Raw genomic sequence first — 24,045 nt, 5'->3', positions numbered from 1 at the left:
AAAGGCATCATCAACAATGTCTAGTACAGGAGGTATAGCTAAAGGCCTATGCTGAAGCAGAAGTAAGAAATCCCTAAGCCTCTTTTTTGAATCAGAAAAATCCTGGCTTTCCCAGTGGAAATGCTCCCTTAGAGGGTGTAAGGTTTCACCAAAAGAAAAATCCTCTGGAGAGGAAGCAGAGGGAATAGAGTCCTCTGCATCAGAATCCTCATAAGTAGATAAGGGCAAATCCAAATCATCAGAAGAATCAGAAAAATCAGAGTCCTGGTCAGAAGATTCATAAACAACGTCCTAGGACTCTTAGAAGGGGGAGGTTGGCTTCCCCTGATTAAAATTATAAAATCTTCAGCCATTCTTATTTGTTTTTTAGGCATAGAGGCCAGAGCGTCGGTTTCTTAGGCATGGCTCGAGATTTAGGCCTAAAAGAAGAAGGAGGCGTTGGTTTAATATGCAAGTCTGTAGGCCTGAATACACCCTCAGAAGCCGGTGCCTGCACAGCGGCTCCGGACCCATCCAAGGTAGAGACATCTGCAGCTTCCACTGTTGAAGCATCTCGCGGCATACCGGACTCCGAATGGGTGTCAGTAGAGGCCTGCGAATCAGAAGTAGTGGGTATCAGGGGTTGTGAAAGCTCCTCACTGAGTACCGGCGAACTGGCAACTGGCTTAGGAGAAGCATCATCGGCAGCTTTGGACGTAGGCGGCCTGTCTCTGTCTTTATCTTTGCGTTTTTTCGGAATACCGGTAGTCGGATGGCTAGCCGACAACATTTCTGGATAGTTAAACCAAGAACCGAAATATTTAGAGGCGAAAATATACCGACGATGGATAGTGCGCTGATTAAATAAAGCACAAAACCGACAACAAGGTACGTCATGGTCAGGGCCCAGGCAAGGAATACAGTACGAATGAAAATCTTTGTGAGGAATTTGCTTTCCGCAAGTAATGCAATTATTAACTTTTACTGACATTGGTAAGGAGCAAGAAAAAGTTTCCCCAATGGGGTACTTAGCTTTAGTTGAAGACTTTGGTTCTGAAACTCGAAAATGAAAATTTCAGGAGTCGGCCGACCTGCACTTGTGAACTGCTTCTGCTTCGGGCACCGCACGGCAATAAAGACTGATGTAATGGCTGCATGTTTTATACCCCTGATGACCTGACGTCATGGAAGAAGGTACAGCGTCCGACGCAGGACCCAAGACTTTGTTAATCAGGCCGACTGAGGGCTACTGCAAGCAGATAACCCAAATGTAATGACTGCAACAGTGAAACACGAAGAACATCTTGGTTTGATCTTCCAAAATGATTAGGTGTTTGTAGGACTTCACCCTGTTTTTCCTTCTGAAAATTGTGTCAGACCTGACTTTAAACAAAGCCTTTTGAACCTTAATTTTGACCTTCTGGATCTCACCTCCCAGAGGAGTTTAACTTTTCACTGATTGGGATTCTCCCCAACATATACACAGTGCAGAGGGCCTTTGAAGTGAGACATAACTGATGCATACTTATTTTGTCAGTTGATCAGTAAGAAGGTTGCCTGCAGTAATTTTTGTTGCCCTCATACCTATCCTCTCATGTCTGGATGACCTGTCTATACAGCATCTGTGAATTAATTTTCCCTTAATTTGGGCAAGTGCATGCTTTTGCCTGCTTGTGTTTGTCTCTTTTTCTACTTGCCTGTTACATGGGGACAAAATTCTAGAGCACAGGGCGGAGTATGACCTCGTAGTCTAGCTCTTAATGTAGTGAACACCAGCCAAAGGAAAGTTGTGCCATTGAGTATAGAAGCTGACGAGATTTCAGAAATATGCTGAGCTAGATATAACAGAAGCGGAAGCTCAGCAGTTGTGCACTGCTGAGGACTGTCTTGCAGATCAGCTTTTGTGATGAGAATACATCCATACTTAGCTGTCAGTCTACTTTTCATATGGTTTAGAAACTAATTTTGTTGTTTTTTTGTGTTTGCATGGGGTGGTCAGTAGCTTATGTTTGTAGCCTTTTAATGTCTTGACATTAAATCCGAGAAGCTGCCACTGGGATGTCTGTTATGTATTTGCAGTACAAGTTGAATTTTCTTTCCAGAGCTGGAGCTAGTCTTGCCTTCTGTTTTTTGTATGGCATGCTTCCTTATTGTTCCTGTATTTTAAAGAAGTTAAGGCACACACACTCTTGTACTCTTAGCTCGTGTGTGTTATAAATAGCTACTCAGCAGCATGTATCCTTATGTTGACAGCAGTACAGTTATCTGAAGTTCTCACCATAACAGTAGACTCTTCAGTAACTCTTGGTTACCATCCTCTATTTTTTGTCCTAAAACTTTATGTTGTATTATATGCACATTTATTGTTTCTTTGTACCCTTTTTGATTGTGTATCCAGCTTTCTAAATGTTTACTTTAACTAATAGATATTTTCATAATAAAATTACTCTTTTGTAGAGCATTTGTTGCAGAGAAAAATACTTACATTTTTTTGTCTTACAATTAATTTCTATAGTTATTTTATCTCAACATGGCAGTATTCTTAGTGTTGACCTGAGCAGCATTGTAGGGATGGTGGAGACTATTTCACCTTCTGGCTGGTAGGAGAATAGTGTTGCAGGATACATGTAAAAAGTGTTGAGTATACATGTAAATGTGATGAAGATCTATTTGAGGATCATACTGTATTCAGTAGTATCTAGGTTTTATTTTGCACAGCAAGAATTACTTTACTCTAGTTAACTTAAGAGCAAGGCAGATGTGGTGAATGGATCTTCTAGCTGATGTTGTCAGGTCCAAGACAGAATACAGAATGCTGTGTCTCTCTGAGTTCTCATATTAATACCGCAAATATTGCTGTGATAGCTTGCAGAATGACATAATTTCTTGTCGTCTGACTCTATCCCAGGTGAAACCCCCACTGCTGGGAGCTAGCAGTATTTAGCATCTACCTATATTTTAGGGTATTTGTGACGACCCACCATTGGACCAGTAATCAAGGAACCTCAGTCCTCACCACTGGCAACAGTGGGGGACATACACTGGGAGGATGACAAGGTACACCCACAGTATTTCAAGATGCAGCTGTCTGCAGCAAGTGCAATTTCCCTTAAGAGCACACAGAGACCACAGTCAGTCCGGGGCTGGTTTCTCCCACTTTCTCCAGATCCCCAATAAGACTCCCCACTGGCACAGCTATAGAGTGTAGATCCCAGCTGAGTGGCCAAGCCAAGACCTCCCGCACCCACACTGTCAAACCGGTGCTTCGTGTTCTTGCCCAAGTAGCTGACACATATGCTCTTTGATGTTTGATTTATACACACACACACACACACACACACACACACACACACACACACACACACACACACACACACACACACACACACACACCTGGGAAAGGCTGGCACAGGTTTACTAGCTATGCCCCCTTATGCACAGACTATAAGTTAGTTATCACTGCCATCAGCCAACTCCTTATCAGCTACTTTAAGGCCCTTAACAAAGGGTGTCCAATCTTACTGTGTAATGTTACTATTAATACAAATGGTAGTTTGACCAAGAGCAAGGCTATTAGGAGTGACCAAATAAATAGGCAAGTACTGTCAGAACTTAAATATCTCTACACAGATCAGCTACAATGAAAGGTTTAAATATATTTAATTATAAATAAAAGAGCAAGACAAATACTCAGCATATATTCACAGTGACATCAAGTTCAAAACCACAGGAAATATTTAAAACAACATTGCAGGACAGTCTGAAATAAACAAAGAAAAACTTCTAAACTATGCTTCACTATATTCCTGACTGAATTTAAGAGAATTACTATACTCTAGTTAACTTAAGAGCAAGGCAGATGTGATGAATGGATCTTCTAGCTGATGATGTCAGGTCCAAGACAGAATACAGAATGCTGTGTCTCTGAGTTCTCATATTAATATCTCAAATATTGCTGTGATAGCTTGCAGAATGACATAATTTCTTGTCGTCTGACTCTATCCCAGGTGAAACCCCCACTGCTGGGAGCTAGCAGTATTTAGCATCTACCTGTAAAAATACATAGACCTCAGATCTTTGGCAGATGCTGGAAGTCATAAAACAATGACATCCCTTCACATTTCAAGACTAGTAATTAGTTCACCTTAGAGTCAATTCCGAAAACTCTCTAGTTTTAGATGTTGTGTCTCCCTGCTGCATTGAAACTGAAAGATATCTTTTATTGCCTAGCCATAACATAATTTAATTTCAGCTATTTTTCTGAAGTTTTGCTGGACTGCAGGTTAACATCCTGTGTTCCAGTTTCCACTGTTAAAATGTATACATTTAAACAGTTACACGTGTGCATGTACATTTCTGTTCTATTCCAGTAGGGCACATTATGAATACATTTCAAACATTTTGCAAAACCTTTTTCAGCACACGTCTTTACAAACAAGTTTGATATACACATGACATACAGTTCTAATACAGTTGTAACATAAGCATCGTATATGAATCATGTTGAAGTCCACAAATGACAAATAATTATTTACAAAATTCCAGATATATGTGCTGGCAGTATTTCCCTTTGTCACACTTCTTTCCCCCTTCGAAAACTCAAGCTAGTTTTTCAAGTGACCCTTGAGAAACGTTGCTTGAGAAGGATGAGCCTATCTGGAAATACCTTACCTCATTCCCTGTCTTGAGAGCCCATCTGCGTTGACATTGCTAACCCTACTGCAGTGCTCCACTTTCATAAGCTCCACCTTAGTAACTTGGCATTTTGCTGGCTGTCTCGATGTAGCCATGTTAACGGATTGTGGTCTGTAACTACAATGAATTTCCTTCAATACAGATAAGACTGAAGTTTCTGCAGTGCCTACATCGTGGCTAGACATTCCTTTTCTACAGATGCATAGCATTCCTCCCTGGGTTAGAGCCTACGGCTGAGATGTACCACTGGGTGCTTTTCTTCCTCTGAGGAAACCTGACTGAGTACAGTCCCCACCCCATGGTTTGAAGCATCCACCTGCACAACAAATTCTTTGCTGTATTCCAGGTTGGCTACACAGGGGGTCCTTTGAAAGCTCCTTTAAGGTTCTGGTATGCCTGCTCACTACCTTATCTGACCTGTTTTTCCTTGTCAGGTCTGTGAGGGGAACAGCTATGGTACTATAATTGGGGACAAACTTTCTGTAGTACCCTGCTGTCCCTCAGAATGCCCTCACCTGCTTTTTGGTAACAGGGGCAGGCCATGCCTGAATGGCTTCCACTTTGGCAGGTTCTGGTCTGATCTTACCAGTCTCCACTCTATGTCCCAGGTAGGAGAGCTCTGCCATACCCACCTGACACTTTCTGGACTTAATGGTCAACCCTACCCTCTGTAGTCTGCCCAGCACCTCCCTGACATGCTGAAGGTACTCTTGCCAGGAACGGCTGTAGATGGTGATATCATTCAGGTAAGCAAGGGTGAAATCTACTGCTAGGATATGATCTACCAGCCTCTGGAAAGTTGCTGGGGTATTTTTCAGACCAAAGTCCATCTTCGTGAACTTATACAAGCCTAAAGGAATCACAAAGGCTGACCTCTGTCTAACGGTGGGTGTCAAGGGCACCTGCCAGTAACCCTTGGTAAGATCAGTAGTGGTAAGATACTTAGCCCCACCCAGCTGCTCTAGGGCTTCATCTGTCCTAGGCATGGGGTAAGCATCTGGCTCTGTGTGACTGTTTAATTTCCTGTAGTCCACACAGAACCTGGTGTTGCCATCCTTCTTTGGTATCAGCACCACTGGGGAGACCCAGGGACTGCTGGACTCCTGGATTCACCCTGGTTCTAACATTTGCTGTATCTCCTCCCTTAGAGTCTGTTTGACTGGGGTGGGAGGTTGGCATAATGGTTAAGGTGTTTACCTTGCAAACACAAGGTGCAGGGTTTGATTCTCACATGGGGTAGTTGGCTAGGCTTAAAATGACCCACAAGGGCAGTTAGCCTAGTAATAATCTATGAACCTATGACTCTCTCAGGCACCATATAAGAGGCCTGCTTAATAGGCCTTTTGAGTCCTGTATCCACATGGTGCTGCACCAGGTGGGTACACCTTGGTTTCCCAGTGAACATGTTCCCAAACTCCTGTAATTCTGCTCGGATTTCTTGACCTGGGTAGGGGATAACTGCTGGGACATTGCTACCCCTTCCACTGAGGTATCGGTCCAGCCTCACTGAGATCAGTCACCAGATCCCCCTCAGACTCCTGCTGCCATCCACTGCATATACTCAACACAAGGGCCACTCTATCATGGTAAGGTTTCATCATGTTAACATGCTACAATTTGTGCCCCTGTCGCCTGCCTAACAGTTATACCATGTAGTTAACATCACTAACCTTCCTTACCACTTTGAAGGGTCCCTCCCAAGCTGCCTGCAGTTTGTTGTGCCTGACAGGAATGAGAACCATAACCTGTTGCCCCACAGCATACTCTCTAGCTTGTGCATTCCTGTTATACCAGACATTTTCTGCTGCTGGGCTTCTGCCAGGTTTTCCTGGGCCAAGCCCATGAGTTCCACGAGCTTGGTCCTGAGATTTAGGACATATGCCACAACAGCCTCCTTGTGGGATTCACACTCACCCTCCCACTCATCACAAATCAAATGTAGAGGTCCCCTCACCCTATGGCCATACAGCAACTCAAAGGGTGAAAAACCTGCAGCTTCCTGGGGTACCTCTCTGTAAGCAAACAACAGATGGGGTAAATATTTGTCCCACTCTCTCTTAAACTGGTCTGCAAATGCCCGTAGCATGGTCTTTAGTGTAGAGTTTAACCTCTCCACAAGACCATTAGTCTGAGGATGGTAAGGGGTAGTCTTTAGGTGCTTTACCCCCAGTGCTTCCACAGACAAGCCAGCAGGTCTGACATGAAATTGGCACCTCTGTCAGTCAGTATTTCTTTTGGGAAGCCTACCATGCTTAAAATCTCTAACAAAACATTTTCCACCTTTTCTGTGACAATGGGGGACAGAGCCACCACCTCAGGGTATCTGGTAGCATAATCTACTACCACTAGGATATACTTCTTTCCTGTGGAACTTGGGGTACTCAGAAGCTCCACAATATCCATAGCTACTCTCTGAAATGGCTTTTCAATCACAGGCAAAGGCACCAAAGGAGCCTTAACCTTGTCTTCTGTCTTGCCTACTTTTTGACACTGCTCACAGGTCCTGCAGTAGACTAAAAAGAACAGGAGGAACTGTTGTCCAACAATAACAGGTACCAAGAAAATGACAATAGAAAGTAGCACTGCACCACTCGTAGCTATAAAAGTAGACTCCTAGTTTTATTGTTCTTAACGCAATTCAGTAAAAACAAGCAGCATTTTCATCCAAGTGTTCCTTAGACTTCATCAGGCAATCAACATATTAAATCAATTGACTATAGATATATATATATATATATATATATATATATATATATATATATATATATATATATATATATATACACACACACACACACACATATAATTAATCCAATTAATTAATAAAAACAATTACTCATATTTAAAAGGGAAATGACCCAGGGTGTTTAATGAACACATAGAATAAAATGCATGTGATGCTACAAAACTCAATTGCTATAATAAAAACAGTCCTAAATACTATTTTCTTATACATAGATATACCCATTGAAATTATTTGATCCATGGAAAGTCCATATTCAAGTGTACATTTTTCAAACTATGAAAGATGTAAAATGTAAAGCCATGAGTGTATTTTTTATAATCTGTAATTAATTAAAATGTTTCAAACAACTCACAGTTTCGCCAACCTAAGCTTTAAAAGTGGTGTCAAAGAAATATTATCATTGAGGCCTGGGAACTTGTTAGCCTGCAGTACCACTTGCCAAAACGTTTCTCTATAGGCCAATTGAGATTCCCAAGGTCCCCCCTCAACTCCTTATGTACCTTCTCAATGACAAAAAAGCCAAACTTGGCCTCAGGACATAGGGCAAGATGTCTAAATAAAGCATTATGATTGTTTTTATTACTAATACTGTTCATATGCTCATATATCCTACATTTAAGTTGTCTCTCTGTTTTCCCCACATAGAAACTTTGACATACACTGCAAATGACTAGGTAGATCACCCCAGAACTATTAGAGTTAAAGTAACTAGGGGAAATCAAAACTTTTCGTCTAGAGGCTACCAAAACTTCTTCCTTTTGTATAATGTAGGGGCATTGCTTACAAGCCCCACACTTATATGTCCCCTTTCTCTTACGTGAAAGAATGGACTCATAATGGGCTTTTTCCAACAAATTTTTTATATTCTGGCCTCTTCTAAAAACCACCTTAATAGATTTATTTTTAAGGTTGGGTAAATCGGTGAGGTCAAAAAAGTTTTTGCATTCGTTTTCAACAATAGCTTTAATATGGTATGCATTACCACTAAAATTGGTAATAAAAGATCTATTATAACTTCCGTCAATCTAACTAAGTGCTCCATGTTGATTAGAAAAATCAATACCCCTTCCCAAAATTGGTATATATTTATCCTTCTTACCCTGTGATACTTCTTGTTGAATTTTAATAATTAAATCCTCAGGGTAACCTCGTTCCAAAAACATTCCCTTGAGTAGGGAACATTCAATCTCAAAATCAGTTTCAGTCGACGTCATGCGACTTGCACGCACATATTGGCCTTTGATAATCCCCTTCTTCTGAAAGAAAGGGTATGCACTCGTGAAGCTAATATATGTGTTGTAATAAGTAGGTTTTCTATAGACAGAAGATTTGAAACCTTGTTCATGTTTGCTAATTAAAACATCTAGGTAGTTCACCTTGTCAAAACTGATCTAGTAGGTAAAATTGAAAAATGTAGTATTTTGATTAATGTAATGAATAAAGTCATCTAATTCATCTAAAGTCCAAAAAATACAGATGTCATCCAAGAACCTGGTGTATAAGGTCCACTTTTGAATGTATTCACTGTTGTACAAAAATTTTCTCTCCCATATGGATACTACCATATCTGCAAAAATGGGGGCACAACTAGCCCTCATTGCCACTCCTGTCTCCTGTTTGAAGAACTCGCCTTCAAAATACATAAAATTATTTTTCAAGACAAGGTCCGCTATTTCCAAACACATGAATATATCATTCTCAGTAGTACCAGAACTACCCCTAAGAGCTTCCTCAAGCCAGGCCAATCCAGTCTCATGGGGTATTACTGAAATAAGTTAACAACATTGACTGTAACAAATATTAATCCTAGTGTAAATAGTTCAGTTTTAACCTTACTCAAGAATTCCCATGAATCCTTCAGTAGGTAAACTTCCCTACCACATAACACCTTGAGTTTCCAGTCAAGGAACTTGGCTAAAGGTGCAATCTTAGCACCTTCTGAGGCCACAATGGGTCGGAGAGGGGGGGGTCCCCATTGCACTTATGAATCTTAGGTATCCCAAATATTGAGGGTACCCTTGGGGAATTGTTCTCCAAATATTGTTGTGTTTTAAAATCTATAACCCTGGTCAAAAAGATCCTTAAGTGCCAAAGCAATTTTCTTATATGATAGATTGACCTCATTAATGGAGACCTTACTATACTATTACCATCATTAAGGATAGAAAACATCTTGCCTTCATAGATAATCTTGTCCATGAGGACGACCCCCCACCCTTGTCGGGTTCCATAACACAAATAGATGGGTTAGAACACAAGTGACTCAAAACCTGCCTCTTTTTAATGTCCAGGTTCGAATATACCCTGTTGTTTTCAAACATTTTCCCAATTTCATTTTCCCTAACTGATTCTAGGTTTTTGAGTTGGGGGTGTATAGGGGGGTTAAATACACTATTTTTCTTAGGTATATCAGAATCCAAGCAAGTGTGCTGATCTCCAAAAATATTCTCCAAATTCAACTTTCGAATAAACATCTTTAAGTCAAAAATAACTTTAGTCAAATTACTTTTCTTTTTAGGAACAAATTTAAAACCTTTAACAAAAAGATCAAAAAATTCATTAGTGATTTCATACTGACTGTAATTGAATATGTGAAAACCACATCTTGAAACAATTTGAACATTGGCATCTACTTGCACATATTTAATAACATTTGAGTCTAATACCGATAATTCCTGAACCCCCCCCTCCCTGTGTCAATGGGGGATAGAGCCACCATCTCAGGGTATCTGGTAGCATAATCTACTACCACTAGGATATACTTCTTTCCTTTGGAACTTGGGGTACTCAGAAGCTCCACAATATCCATAGCTACCCTCTGAAATGGCTTCTCAATCACAGGCAAAGGCACCAAAGGAGCCTTGAGGAGCCTTGACCTTGTCTTCTGCCCTTGCCTACTTTTTGACACTGCTCACGGGTCCTGCAGTAGACTGTTACATCCCTGGAAATCCCAGGCCAATAAAAGTTCTGCATAATGCGTCTCTTGGTACGCCTTCTGCCCATATGGCCTGCAAAGAGAATGCCATGGGCTATGGCTAGAAGTGCCAGACAGTAGGCCCTGGGCACTGCCAACTGCTGTATTCTCTCACCCTGTAACCCTCCCTCAGGGGTCCACTCTATATACAGTAATCTTTTGTCCCAGTATACAGACTCCCCTTTTCCTTGAGAATCAGGTGCCTGTCTAGCGATCTCCCTCAGGCCTTGCTCAGGCCTTGTAATGTAGGATCTGAGAGCTGAACCTGACTTAACTCTCTCTTTGTAACCCTTTCTAGCTCCCCATCCACAGGAAGTCAGGTATCCCCTGACAGCTGTGCCTCACTCTCAGCCTGGGTACTACTACTTACCTCTGCCCTTGCAGTCACTTTGTCCAAGGGAATATGAGTACCCACAAGCAGCTGTGGCTCACTTTCAGCCTCACTGCTACAGGGTAACTCTCTCCCTGAAGTAACCACCTCACCAGTCCTATCTTCAAGTGTGTTGTCTATCTGGGTCCCCTCCCCCAGGCTACCAGACCCACATGCTTGTCTCCAAGCCTGACTGCGTGTAACTGTATGCACACAAGGTACTGCATTATCAAACTCATTCCCTATCAGGACATCTACAGGGATATCCTCAAACACATAATAAAGACCACTCGAACCAACTAATAAAAACAAATAAACCAAATGGTGCAAAAATAACAGAAACACACTGCAGGAAGATTTCAACACATTTAGTAAACCACTGGTGCCTCGGCCATTTACCTTCAATGGATAAAATACAGTGCAAAACAACCATTTTTTATACACAGGTTCAAACCCCTAATTAATTTAATAATGGAATTCAATTCCTAATTAATTTTGGTTATTTAAAGTGCCACCATCACATGTCCTAAAAACAACATGCTTCCACCTTTACACATAAAAATATATTTTATATATCTTAAACATTGGAATGGGCTCCCTCCTAAAACTCTGGAGTAGACTGTCCAAGCAAGTAGTGCTCCTCTTTAGTCATTGCAGGCTTCATGATGGTTAGGCAGTGGCCTGTTTCCCATCTACTAAGACAGGATATAATCTCTTGTCATAGTGTGGTACCATTGTTGTCTGCAGACAACTTACCAATGGCATTCTGTCATTCACACTTACTGGCATTCTGTCATTCCCACTTGCTGGCTCCTTTACCTTTTGTTCCCCACCTTGCCTCTGTGGACATCTATATGCTACATGCCCCCACTGGTTACATTTAAAACATGTAACCCTTGATCCTGACCATGTACCCGAACTAGTGGCTACCCCTGCGACTGGTGAACTCTGTTGGGGTGATTTAGGCTGCCCACCGTTGGTTCCCTTAGACCCATGCACAGCACTGGGTATCTCTTTCCTGTGCAGTGATGCCCTGCTTGCTAGGTGTAGGTCTCCCTTTTCCCCCAATTCATCCATGGTCCGGCATTCCCTCTCTGCCAACCAGATTCTCATGTTCTCAGGCAAAGTGCTTAGGGCTTGTTCCTTCACCAGAAGGTCTGCCAGCCCTTCAAAAGTGGTGACCTGCCACCCACTCACCCATCTTTGAAAATAAGTGCTTAACTCAGTAATATATTCACACACACTTTCATCTGCCCTGCGTCTGTCCTATTGAAACTTTTTTCTGTAAGCTTCAGGTGTTAACTTAAAACACGCTAATAATTTTTAACAGTATTATAATTTAAGCAGTCAGTATCAGACAATTTAGAAGTAGCAGTTACAGCTTTACCATGGAGTAAGGGAGTCAGGAACCATACCCAGAGCCCTTGGTCAGCATTATACTGTTTACATACTCTTTCAAACGTATGAATAAAACTATAAAATTTATCACCCTCTGTAAATTGTGGAAGAAATCTACTGACCTGTGTTGCTTCATGGGTTCGGTTATTCCCTTCCCCATTACCTCCATGACCCTGGCGAAGAGTCAGCATCTCCTTTTCATGTTACCTCTGCCACTCATTTCCTTTGGCCTTCAGACATCTCAATCTCTCTGCTGATTCTAATTTCATTTGTTTCTTTTTCTCCTTTTATTCAGCCTCCAAACGCTACAGTCTCTCTGTGCTAATTCTGTTTCCAAATGTTTGGCCTCCAGTTCAAATCTCTTTAACTCTAGACGGATTTTTAGGTCCTCTGAGGCAATGTTGAACTGTCCATTTTCTGACAGTTGTACATGCCCAAGGCCAGTCTGGTTGTCCTCCTGGTTGCTGCTGTGTGTTGCAGCTGTGGTTAAGGCTGCAGTAATTTCTGCTTTAGTCAGGTTGGTATGCACCAATCCTTTGGCTTGGCACATCTCAGCCAAATGGCTTCTTGTCAGCTTGCCATACTCCTCTGCAACATCCTTGCCTGCTCTCCCTGACTAGCTTAGGTAACAAAAAATAAATAAAACTATTGTGATACAGAACTATGAATATTTACCATATGGCTGCTTGACAGTACAAACTCCTTCTTTAGTGACCACTATTTACAGGCTATAGGAGTTCAGTATCCACACCACTGAATCCCAGTATGTGGATATCTCACCACTGCCAACCAATAAACTGGACCAGTAATCATGGAGCCTCAGTCCTCACCACTGGCAACAGTGAGGGACATACACTGGGAACATGACAAGGTACACACACACAATTTCCAGATGCAGCTCTCTGCATCAAGTGCAGTTTTTCTTAAGAGCACACAGAGACCTCAGTCAGTCCTGGGCTGGTTTCTCCCTTTTCCCCAGATCCTCAATAAGACTCCCCACTGCACAGCTATAAGATCTCAGCTGAGTGACCAAGCCAAGGCCTGCTGCACCCTGTCTGTCCAAGCAGAGTTTTGTGTCCCTGCCCAAGTAGCTAACACACCCACTCTTTGAGGTTTGATTTGTACACACACACGCACACGCACACACACACACACACACACACACACACACACACAGACACACACGCACACGCACACACACACACCTGGGAAAGGCTGGCACAGGTTTACTAGCTATGCACCCTTTTGCCCAGACTATAAGGTAGTTATCACTGCCACCAGATGGCTCCTTATCAGCTACTTAATATTAATACATATTAGTAGTTTGACCAAGAGCAAGGCTATTAAGAGTGGCCTACACATTGTCACCATATAAATATGCAAGTACTCTCAGAACCTAAATATCTCTACACAGATCTGCCACAATGAAAGGATTAAATATATTTAATAATAAACAATAAAAGAACAAGACAAATACTCAGCATATATTCACAGTGATATCAGAGTTCAAAACCACAGGAAATATTTAAAACAAGATTGCAGGACATTCTCAAATAAATAAAGAAAAGCATCTAAATTATGCTTATCTACATTCCTAATGAATTTAAGAGAATTACTGTAACCTAGTTAACTTACTTAAGAGCAAGGCAGATGTGATGAATGGATCTTCTAGCTGATGTTGTCAGGTCCAAGACAGAATACAGAATGCTGTGTCTGTCTCAGAGAGTTCTCAAATCAATATCTCAAATGTTACTGCTGGGATAGCTTGCAGAATGACATTTCTTGTCATCTGACTATCTCGGGTTAACCCCCAACTGCTGGACGCTAGCAGTATTTAGCATGTACAGTGGATATAAAAAGTGTACACACCCCTGTTAAAATGCCAGGTTTTTGTGATCTAAAAAATAAGACCACAATAAATAATTTCAAAACTTTTCCCACCTTTAATGTGACCTATAACCTGTGCAATTCAATTGAAAAACAAACAAATCTGTTGGGGGGGGGTATAAAAATTAAAAAAACGTGCAATAAGCTGGTTGCATAAGTGTGCACACCCTTAAACTAATAATTTGTTGAAGCACGTTTTGATTTAATCACAACATTCAGTCTTGGGTGGCCGCGGTGGTGCAGCAGTTAGCATTTCGCCTCACAGCAAGAGGTTCTCCGGTTTGATTCTTGGCTGGAGTGCCTTCTGTGCAGAGCCTGCATGTCCTCCCAGTGGTTGAGTGAACATTAAAGACATGCAGGTAGGTGTGTGCGTTTGTGAGCGTTCCTTCTTTGAAGGTAGGTGTTGGGCTGGCAACTCGACACCGTAACAATCCACTGCCAATCATTAGTGAGCCGGTGATCCGCTGTGGCGACCCCTAACCGGGAAAAGCCAAAAGACTTTTATTCAGTCTTCTTGGGTACACACCTGCCATCAATTAAAGAGACTCTGATTAACACCAAATAAAGTTCAGCTGTCCTAGTAGGATTTTCTTGACATTTACTCAGTTGCCTGCTACAGCAAAAGCCATGGTTTGCAGAGAGCTTATAAACCATCAAAGGGATCTCATTGTTGAAAGGTATCAGTCAGGAGAAGGATACAAAAAATTTCCATGGCATTGGATATACCATAGAACACAGTGAAGACAGTCATCAAAAAGTGGAGAAAATATGGGGCAACAGTGAATTTGCAAAGAACTTGGACATCCCCCCAAAACTGATGAAAAGACAAGACGAAAACTGGTCAGGGAGGCTGCCAAGAGACCTACAGCAACACTGAAGGAGCTGCAGGAATTTCTGGCAAGTGCTGGTTGTGTACTACATGTAACAATAATCTCCCATATTCTCCATATATCTGGACTATGGGGTAGGGTTGCAAGACGGAAGCCTTTTCTTACACAGAAAAACATCCAGGCCTGGCTAAAATTTGCAAAACAATACATCAAGTCTCTCAAAAGCATGTGGGAAAATGTGTTATGGTCTGATGAGACCAAGGTTTGAACTTTGTGGCCACAATTCCAAACGTTACGTTGGGGGCATAAACAACACTTTGCATCACCAAAAGAACATCATCCCCACAGTGAAGCATGGTGGTGGCAGTGTCATGCTTTGGGGTTGCTTTTCTTCAGCTGGAACTGGGGCTTTAGTCAAGGTGGAAGGAATAATGAGCAGTTCCAAATACCAGTCACTTTTGGCCCAAAACCTTCAGGCGTCTGCTAGAAAGCTGAAGATGAAGAGTAATTTCACCTTTCAGTACGACAATGACCCCAAGCATACATCAAAATCAACAAAAGAATGGCTTCACCAGAAGAAAATTAAAGTTTTGGAATGGCCCAGCCAGAGCCCAGACCTAAACCCAATAGAAAATCCGTGGGGTGACCTGAAGAGTGCTGTCCAGAAGAGATGCCCTCACAATCTGAATGATTTGCAGCACTTTTGCAAGGAAGAGTGGGCAAATATTGCCAAGTCAAGATGTGCCATGCTGATAGACTCCTACCCAAGAAGACTGAATGCTGTAATTAAATCATTCAACAAAGAATTAGTTTAAGGGTGTGCACACTTATGCAACTAGCTTATTGTATGTTTTTTATTTTTTATTTTTTTCCCCTAACATATTTGTTTGTTTTTCAATTGAATTGTACAAGTTATAGGTCACATTAAAAGTGGGAAAAGTTTTGAAATGATTTATTGTGGTCTAGTTTTTTATATCACAAAAACCTAGCATTTTGACGGGAATGTACACTTTTTATATCCACTGTACCTGTGAAAATACATAGACCTAAGGTTTTTGGCAGATGCTGGAAGTCGTAAAACAATTGCATCCCTTCACATTTCAAGACTAGCAATTAGGTCACCTTAGAAACAATACAGAAAGCTCTCTAGTTTTAGGCATTGTGTCTCCTTGCTGCATTGAAACAGAAAGATGATATATTTTATTGCCTAGCCATAATGTTATTTAATTTCAGCTGTTTTTCTGAAGTTTTGCTGGACTGAAGTTAACCTCCTGTGTTCCAGTTTCCACTGTTAAAATATATACATTTAAAAAGTTACAATTATGCATTTACATTTCTATTCTATTCCAGTAGGGCACACTGTGGATACATTTCAAGCACTTTGCAAAAACCTTTTTCAACACACATCTGTACAAACAAGTTTGATATACACAAGACATACATTTCAAATATAGTTGTAACGCAAGCATCTTAAATGAATCATGTTGATATTCACAAATGATATATAATTATTTACAAAATTCCAGATAGCTGTGCTGACAGTACCTACCTTTGTCACAGTATGGATAAGATATATATTGCTTGAGCTAGAACTGTTACATAATGCAAAGGTGTGTTCTTTGTGTTTGTGCTTTATTCATTTATTTTACAGGAAATTGAACTACAGTGAGATGCCTTTTGCAGTCAAGACCCTTTAAAGTAATCAGTATTAGATATGAACCACAGCAGAGAAAACAAGCAATTCCAGTAATAATAACCACTCCATTTTCAATTCCATTTGCTTTTGATGTGTATTGCCCATTTCATTAGAAAGCTTTGTTTTGTCTCTGTTAGGATGAAAAATATGATCACATTGATTCAGCAGAAATGGAAAAAGTTGAAAAACGTATGATTGAGTCTATGAATTGGATGAACAATAAAATGAACGCACAGAGAAAGCTGAAACCATTCCATAATCCTGCAGTGAAATCAACTGAAATATTAGCAGAAGCCAAGGTAATGAGTTATCTTTTGGATATGCAGAAACCGAATTTAAATGACAAATAAAGACCTTTTTGGACCTCCTGGTCTGCTTGTAGTCTTGTAAAATGGCCGAAATGTTGGTTAAATTAATAAACCCTAATACTGTGCCAGATACTTAAAGGCATTATAATGATTGTATTATCTGCAGAAACACACCATTCAAAGAAACCTTTTCAAAGTTTTCTTTCCTTGAAACGAGAGTTAGTGTTTAATTATGATATCCTGTTAGAAATTTGGAGAGAAACCACAACCATCATAAGATATCAGAATCATGTATACAGAAATCTAGACAGCAGTGTTATATAAATTATTTTTGCATTTATTTCCAGGGGTTAGCAGAGATCATTTCAGCTGAACCATAATCCACCAGTCTATCAACTTTATGGAAGTTTATTTATGTGTAAACTCTGATGCCCTTGAGTTGAGTTGATTGATTCCAACCTGGGTTTCTCAGTTTATCTCCATATTCCAGACCCCCCCCCCACACATACACACACGCTCAAATATATTATGTAATTATTGGATTCTTCAATCTACAAAAATGTTTTAAGCCCAGGATCTCAGACCATATGTTCCTGTTAACTGTATGGGCAATAGTTATTCCTCAAGAGTAAATTAGTGTAGACTCAAATGTCTGTGTTGATGTATTCTGATTGTTAAAGCTGGTCATATTAGTTGCAAGAGCTGTCAGTTAAATGATGCCTGCGCTGTTTCCTGCCAGTCATATATCATTTTCAGACACCTTATCTTGGCAGGGATGTACTCCATGTTACTATAGGTTTGTAGATTAAGTACTATGCTAGCTGCCATTGCCAGCTATTTTAAGCCTAGGCAATTTCTGTTTTTGTGCTCAAATTAACGTATCCCATGTAGTGTTAAATTCGTCTTTACCCAGCCTATGACTGAAAATTATATGTTAAGTTGTCAATCTCGCCTTCATTCTTGCTGGATGGGTTCGGAGCCGAACCTCGGCTCCGACTCGGCCTAATACTAAAGCTCGAGAGCTATTTTTACCGGCTTGAGGCTATGCTATGTCCCATAATTCTAGGCGTCATATACCCAGATCTCGTTTGCCGCTTCAGCTACGAGGTTGTGTTTTCACCGGCTCCAGGTCGTATTTAAGATTTTTTATATTTATAGTTAGTTTTTGGTAGATATTTTTCCCTGAGATCTTTTCTAGTAGTGTTAGCAGTCTCTCGACTAGTCTTCCTACCCCTTTATTAATAGTTTTCCTTACTTTTCTCCACCCTTAAGGTGGTTAGGCCTTTCACCCCCTTTTATAGTAGTTTTGTACAGGTTCCATTCGTAGTGTGTGTGTGTATGTGTGGAATTTTGTTGTTTTACTGTAGTAAACTTAATTTTTCTTTGAGAGTGTCTTTTCAAGTGTTGTGTGTGTGTTTGTTGCGTCTGGTATACTTGTCTAGACTTTTTTTGTCCCGTTCCTGTGGTATCATGTCTAAGGATACCAAGATATTGGGATTCAAGAAGTGTGACTCGTGCTGTCAGAAGATGTCTCTGACAGACGGTCACACTTCTTGTGTGTGTTGGGCCCTCTGCACCTGCAGGACTCTTGTTCCATCTGTCATGCTTTTAGCCCAAAAGTCCTGCAGGAACGCAGAAATAAGCTCATCCTAGGGGGCTTATTAAAGCCCGAAGGTTCTCCTACCAAGCCTCTGTCAGAAAAACCTTCTAAGCCCGCCAAACTGTTGGCTCCATGTCCGGAGCCGGCGCCGAGCGGACCTTCTTCTGCCTCGTCGGTTCCGGCCAGAACCGATGCATCGAGGCCTCAGTCGGCTCCGACCTTGGTGTCGGAGCCATCTTCAACCCGAAAGCGTTCCCGATCTCCTTCATTGGATTCGGTCAGGTCAGCTCCGAAGTCCCCTTTGAAGTCGGAGCAGAGCCATAGGTCTCACTCCTCGAGATCTTCCAGGCTTTCGGGCCGCGACCTTGAGAGGGTAGTCAGTAGGCTTTTGAAGTTGCAGACACTCGCCCAGTTATTGCATAGCCCATCTCAACAGACAGCAGCTTCCCCAACGCCTGCTCCAGTTCCTCCTCCGACTATTCCTTCGAGCTCGGAGCCGGAGGCCGTTGGAGTTGGTACCGTGGGAGTGTCGGAAACGATTCCACCCTTATCGGTTCCTTCGTTTGCTCCGATCCCTTCATTGGCTCCGTCCTTGGAGGGATCCAGGTGCTGGGACTCCCTCGTCAGTTCCGAGGGGGCGAGTGGCATCAGACCCTTGTCTGACCCCATTCTCCCTCTCTGAGCATTGGCGCAGGTGAGTTCGGCCCCGACATCGGCCTCGGAGCCGTCCCTCTCAGTGCTGGGAGGAGCTGTCATCTCTTCAGAGCTGGGTCCCTCTTTTCTGCCTGATAGGGGTGCCTTTGAGGTCATGAGGAGCGTGCTGGCTCCTATACCGGCGCCACTTTCGGCCCCATCGGCCCCTCCTTCCATGGTGCCTGCTTCGGCCTCTGCCTACCCTCCTGAACCCAAGCGTGGAGAATCAACGCTCCAGGTCGCCCCATTGGGCATATCCTCATCTTCTGAGGCCTCCCCTGATCCTGCGGAGGAGCCCCCTCGGAAGAGGACATGCAAGAGGAAGCATGTTGACTCCCTGGAGTCAGTGACATCTGACACCGACCTGGATGATTCGGAATGGTCCCCAAGGTCCCCCTCTGAGGATGTCTCATTTTCTGACATCCTAGAAATCCTTAAACAGAGGGGGAACTGGTCTGCCCTCAACCCTTCCGAGGACGAGTTGGTGTACCTGGATGCGTTCGGTTCTCACCCTTCCACCTCCTGGGTGTCCCTGCCTTTCGACCCACTCATGGAGGTGGTGGCTCGAAAGGCGTGGACGGCTCCGGATACTATGGAACCAACTCCCCGGAGGCCCACAAAATTTATTACAGCCCCTTTGGACAAGCAGTTTCTCACTAAGGGCATCCCCGTTGATGCCATGGTGGTGGCGGCGGCCACTAAGAAGTTTTTGGCTGACCCTTCAGTTCCTGTCCATCCTCCTAATAAGGAATCTAGGACTATGGATAGGTACAGCAAGTGAATGTTTTCTTCAGCGACCTTTGCCATGCGTTCACTGAATTACTTGTGCCATTTCACCCATCTTCAGAGAGACTTTCTCAAAGAACTAGGTGATACCTTACAGGACCCATCATCTGCGGGGTCTCAGGAAAAGATCAACTCCCAGCTGGGGACCCTGAACTCTATTGTAAACTCCTCCATGCGGCTCATTTCCTATGCCGCCGATGGAGCGAGTAGGGCTGCAGGCACGGGCGTTGCTCTAAGGAGACATGCCTGGATGCGGCTTTGCAACTTTGCCGACCCCTTCAAGGCGTCCTTCACTAACACCCCCTTTGACGGTTCTGCCTTGTTTGGACCTCAAGTGAAGGATACATTGACCAGGTGCGAGCAGGAAGGCAAGACTCTCTCTGCCATGGGAGTCCGTTTTACCACTCCTTCTAGACCATACCCTAAGGGTCAAAAGGGTGGAAAAATGTGGTTCCGGAAACCCCAGGGAGTACTGCCTGACGCACGTGGCGAGCTTGCCTCCAGAGGCAGAGGAGGGAACAATAACAGACGTCGCCCTAGGGGCAGGGGGGTCCGCAAATCAGGGTAGCAGAGAATCTTTCTCTGACAAACCCTTCCAGCACCCCTGAGGAGCTGCCCGACTGTCCACCGGAGGCAGTCGGGGAAGACTATCACTGTACCCACAAGCCTCGCATTCCCTCACGCAAGACAAATGGGTGCAGTCGATCATATCCGAGGGTTACAGAATTCCTTTATTCACACCCCACATCAGCCAAAAGGGCCCCTTCCAGACGTTCCACCCGGTCTGAGAGATCAAGCAGCACTAGAAATTTCAAAGCTGCTAAGAAAAAGGGCCATCCAGCCAGTCCCAGCAGACCAACAAGGATCTGGAATCTACTCCAAGTTCTTTTTGGTACCAAAAAAGACAGGGGACTGGAGACCTATTTTGGATCTCAGCAGGCTGAACAAGTCGGTTCAAAGAACTAAGTTCCGGATGGTCACGCTACAGTCCATTCTGCCATTTCTGGGTCAGGATAATTGGATGTGCTCTGTAGACCTTCAGGATGCATACCATCATATCAAGATGAACAGGCGCTCCAGAAGGTTTCTCAGCTTCCGGCTGGGAACCAGTCACTACCAATTCAGAGCCCTGCCCTTTGGCCTCACCACAGCCCCCAGGGTGTTTACCAAATGCATGGCAGTGGTTGCGGCTCACCTGAGACGACAAGGATTCCAGGTGTTTCCATATTTAGACAACTGGCTCCTTACTGCCACCACCAGGCACCAACTACTCCAATCCAGGGATTACGCTGTACAAACGTGCAACGAGCTAGGTATCTCTATAAATTTCGAAAAGTCTGCATTGTCGCCTTGTCAGTTTATTACCTTCATAGGCGCCGATTTAAACACAGTGGCGCTCTCAGCAAAACTACCTACACACAGAGTTTCAGACATTCGCAACCAGGTTCAGATCCTATTACAGGAGAGCAGAGTCCAAGCCAGATTTTTACTAAAAACACTTGGTCTCATGGCAGCAGCAATCACTTTACTCCCCCTAGCATGTTTTCATATGCAGATCCTGCAGTGGATGCTATTTTCCCAGTGGTCCTGCTCCCCATGTCACACACCATTCTAATCACTCAGTCATGCAAAAGACACCTTTCTTGGTGGACGGTCTCCCCTCAGGTACTCCAGGGCAGACCTGTGGTCCTTCCTCCTCCTGTTGCCACTGTGACAACGGATGCCTCCCTGATCGGGTGGGGGGGCATTTTCGGGGCAGGACAGTCCAGGGCACATGACAACCCTTCAAATGCCACTTGCACATAAATGTCTTGGAAATGAGAGCAGTACTTTTAGCATTGCAGGCCCTTCAGGACTCTCTACCCACCGGGATTATTGCAATTCAAACAGACAATATGTCTGTAGTGTGGTACATCAACAAGCAGAGCGGAACCAGATCCTACCCCCTATGTCGAGAAGCACTCAGACTTTGGCAATGGGCAATCTCTTCTCAACGGTTTCTGGTAGCAACGCATTTTCCCGGGAAGTCCAACGTCATAGCGGACAGACTGAGCAGAGCCATTCTCATGCCTCACGAGTGGTCTCCCAACCAGATAGTATTGGAAAGAATTTTCGGAAGGTGGGGTCAGTCTTGCTGCGACCTTTTTGCAACACCTCTAAACAGCAAGCGCCCAGACTTCTTCACCCTCTTCCCACTCCCAGGTCTACCCCTCAGAGACGCTCTATTTCACGATTGGCCCCGGGGTCTTCTGTATGCATTCCCCCCCTTTCCCTTGATTACTCAATTAGTCCAGAAAGCGACTACCTTGAGAGCCAGGATGATCCTCATTGCCCCTTACTGGCCTCGACAAATTTGGTTTCCTTTCCTGCAATGCCATCTACTGGAGCAGCCCTGGCATCTGGACCCAGTGCCAGATCTTCTGACCCATCAGTCGGGTGGGCTGCATCAGTCCCTTCGATCTCTCAACCTCACAGCTTGGTTGCTCCACTTCCAACCCTAGCCAGGCTTCCCCTTATCTCTCAACCAGTTCGTGATATCATCCTCGCTTCTCACAAGTCTACTACCAGAAAGACTTATGCTAGCAAATGGAAGCATTTCTCTGGGCAGGGGAAAAACACGTGGACCCCTTTACGGCTCCTGTCCAGACAGTTCTAGAGTTTCTAGCAGAACTCTTTCGATTGGGCTCCTCCTCAGCCACCATCAGAGTTCAACTGGCAGCTATTGCAAATTTCCACGTTGGCTTGTCAGAGACCAGCATCATGTCCCACAAACTTTGCAAAGCCTTTTTAAAAGGAACCCTTTTACTTAGGCCCCCGGTTAAGGACCCTCCCCCACCGTGGGACTTAAATTTGGTACTGTCTTCTTTAATTCTTCCTCCCTTTGAGCCGGCGGCTTCTTGTTCATTGAAGTTGCTGTCGTGGAAAACACTCTTCTTAGTAGCCATCACCTCAGCAAGACGGGTCTTGGAACTTCAAGCCCTTTGCATTCGCCCTCCTGATCTTGTTTTTCACAAAGACAAGAGTGTCACTTAGGACTAATCCATCTTTTTTACCCAAAATAATCTCAGAGAAAAATCTGAATCAGACCATAGATCTTCCAGTCTTCTTCCCAAATTATACCAATAGAGCTGAACGAATGTTACATTGTTTGGACGTTCACCGTCAATTACGCTTCTACCTGGATAGAACTAAGCAGATGACAAAATCAAACCAGCTCTTTCTGTCTTATGCGGAAGGGAAGCAAGGCCAACCAGTCTCTAAGGTAACCTTGTCCAGGTGGTTGTCCTGTCTTATCATGTTGGTCTACCAGTTGAGGAACAAGGAACTTCCTACTAAGCCTAGAGCCCACTCAACCAGAGCTTTAGCTTCTTCAGTAGCCTTTCAGGCAAGATTACCGATGGATTCCATTTGCGCAGCGGCCACTTGGGCCTCTCCTCATACCTTCATTTCTCATTACAAGCTCGATATGGCCTCCAGAAGTCGAGCTGATTTTGGTTCCACTGTACTCAAGAGTTTGTTCCATTGAGCCACCCAGGACTTAGGTGCTAGGGACGCTGTCCCATCCAGCAAGAATGAAGGCGAGATTGACAACTTAACATTGAGAAGTTATGTACTTACCATAACGTTCCATGTTAGTTGTCTTCTTCTCACCTTCTTCCTTGCGTCCCACCCCCCATCGCCCTAGCTGGGAAGATCTAGAGTACCTTGTGTGAGTTATTGCCACCTCAGTTATATCCCCAGCTAGCTCCCTTGCTCCCTTTTTTTTGCTAGCTCTTCTAGAGGGGTTTAAATATATATATATATATATATATATATGCATACATATATTTATATACATATATATGTATATATATATATATATATATATATATATATATATATATATATAGATATATCTTTATTTTTGTATCTATGATTAGGTGGATTATTCTCTGTTATGGTGGGATGTATATGTCCATAGTGTTAGCTATCAAATGAGATCTGGGTATATGATGCCTAGCATTATGGGACATAGCATAGCCTCGAGCCGGTAAAAATAGCTCTCGAGCTTTAGTATTAGGCTGAGTCGGAGCCGAGGTTCGG

At 43.2% G+C, this 24,045-nt stretch overlaps 1 protein-coding gene across 1 annotated transcript in view; it reads left to right on the top strand.

The window, feature by feature from the left end:
- Positions 1 to 24,045, top strand: part of HSPA4L (heat shock protein family A (Hsp70) member 4 like) — a 2,148,355-nt gene that overhangs the window by 2,078,810 nt on the left and 45,500 nt on the right. The window contains exon 18 of the mRNA XM_044061754.1: positions 16,713 to 16,874. Within this exon, the coding sequence (XP_043917689.1) occupies positions 16,713 to 16,874 (162 nt within the window). The remainder of the gene's footprint in view (positions 1 to 16,712; positions 16,875 to 24,045) is intronic.

Source organism: Protopterus annectens, chromosome 2.part0 (genome assembly GCF_019279795.1).
Source record: "Protopterus annectens isolate FY-2018-M chromosome 2.part0, PAN1.0, whole genome shotgun sequence".
NCBI classification, from domain to species: domain Eukaryota; kingdom Metazoa; phylum Chordata; order Ceratodontiformes; family Protopteridae; genus Protopterus; species Protopterus annectens.
Note: the sequence above shows the minus strand (reverse complement) of the source record. Positions and strands in the feature narration are given on the sequence as shown.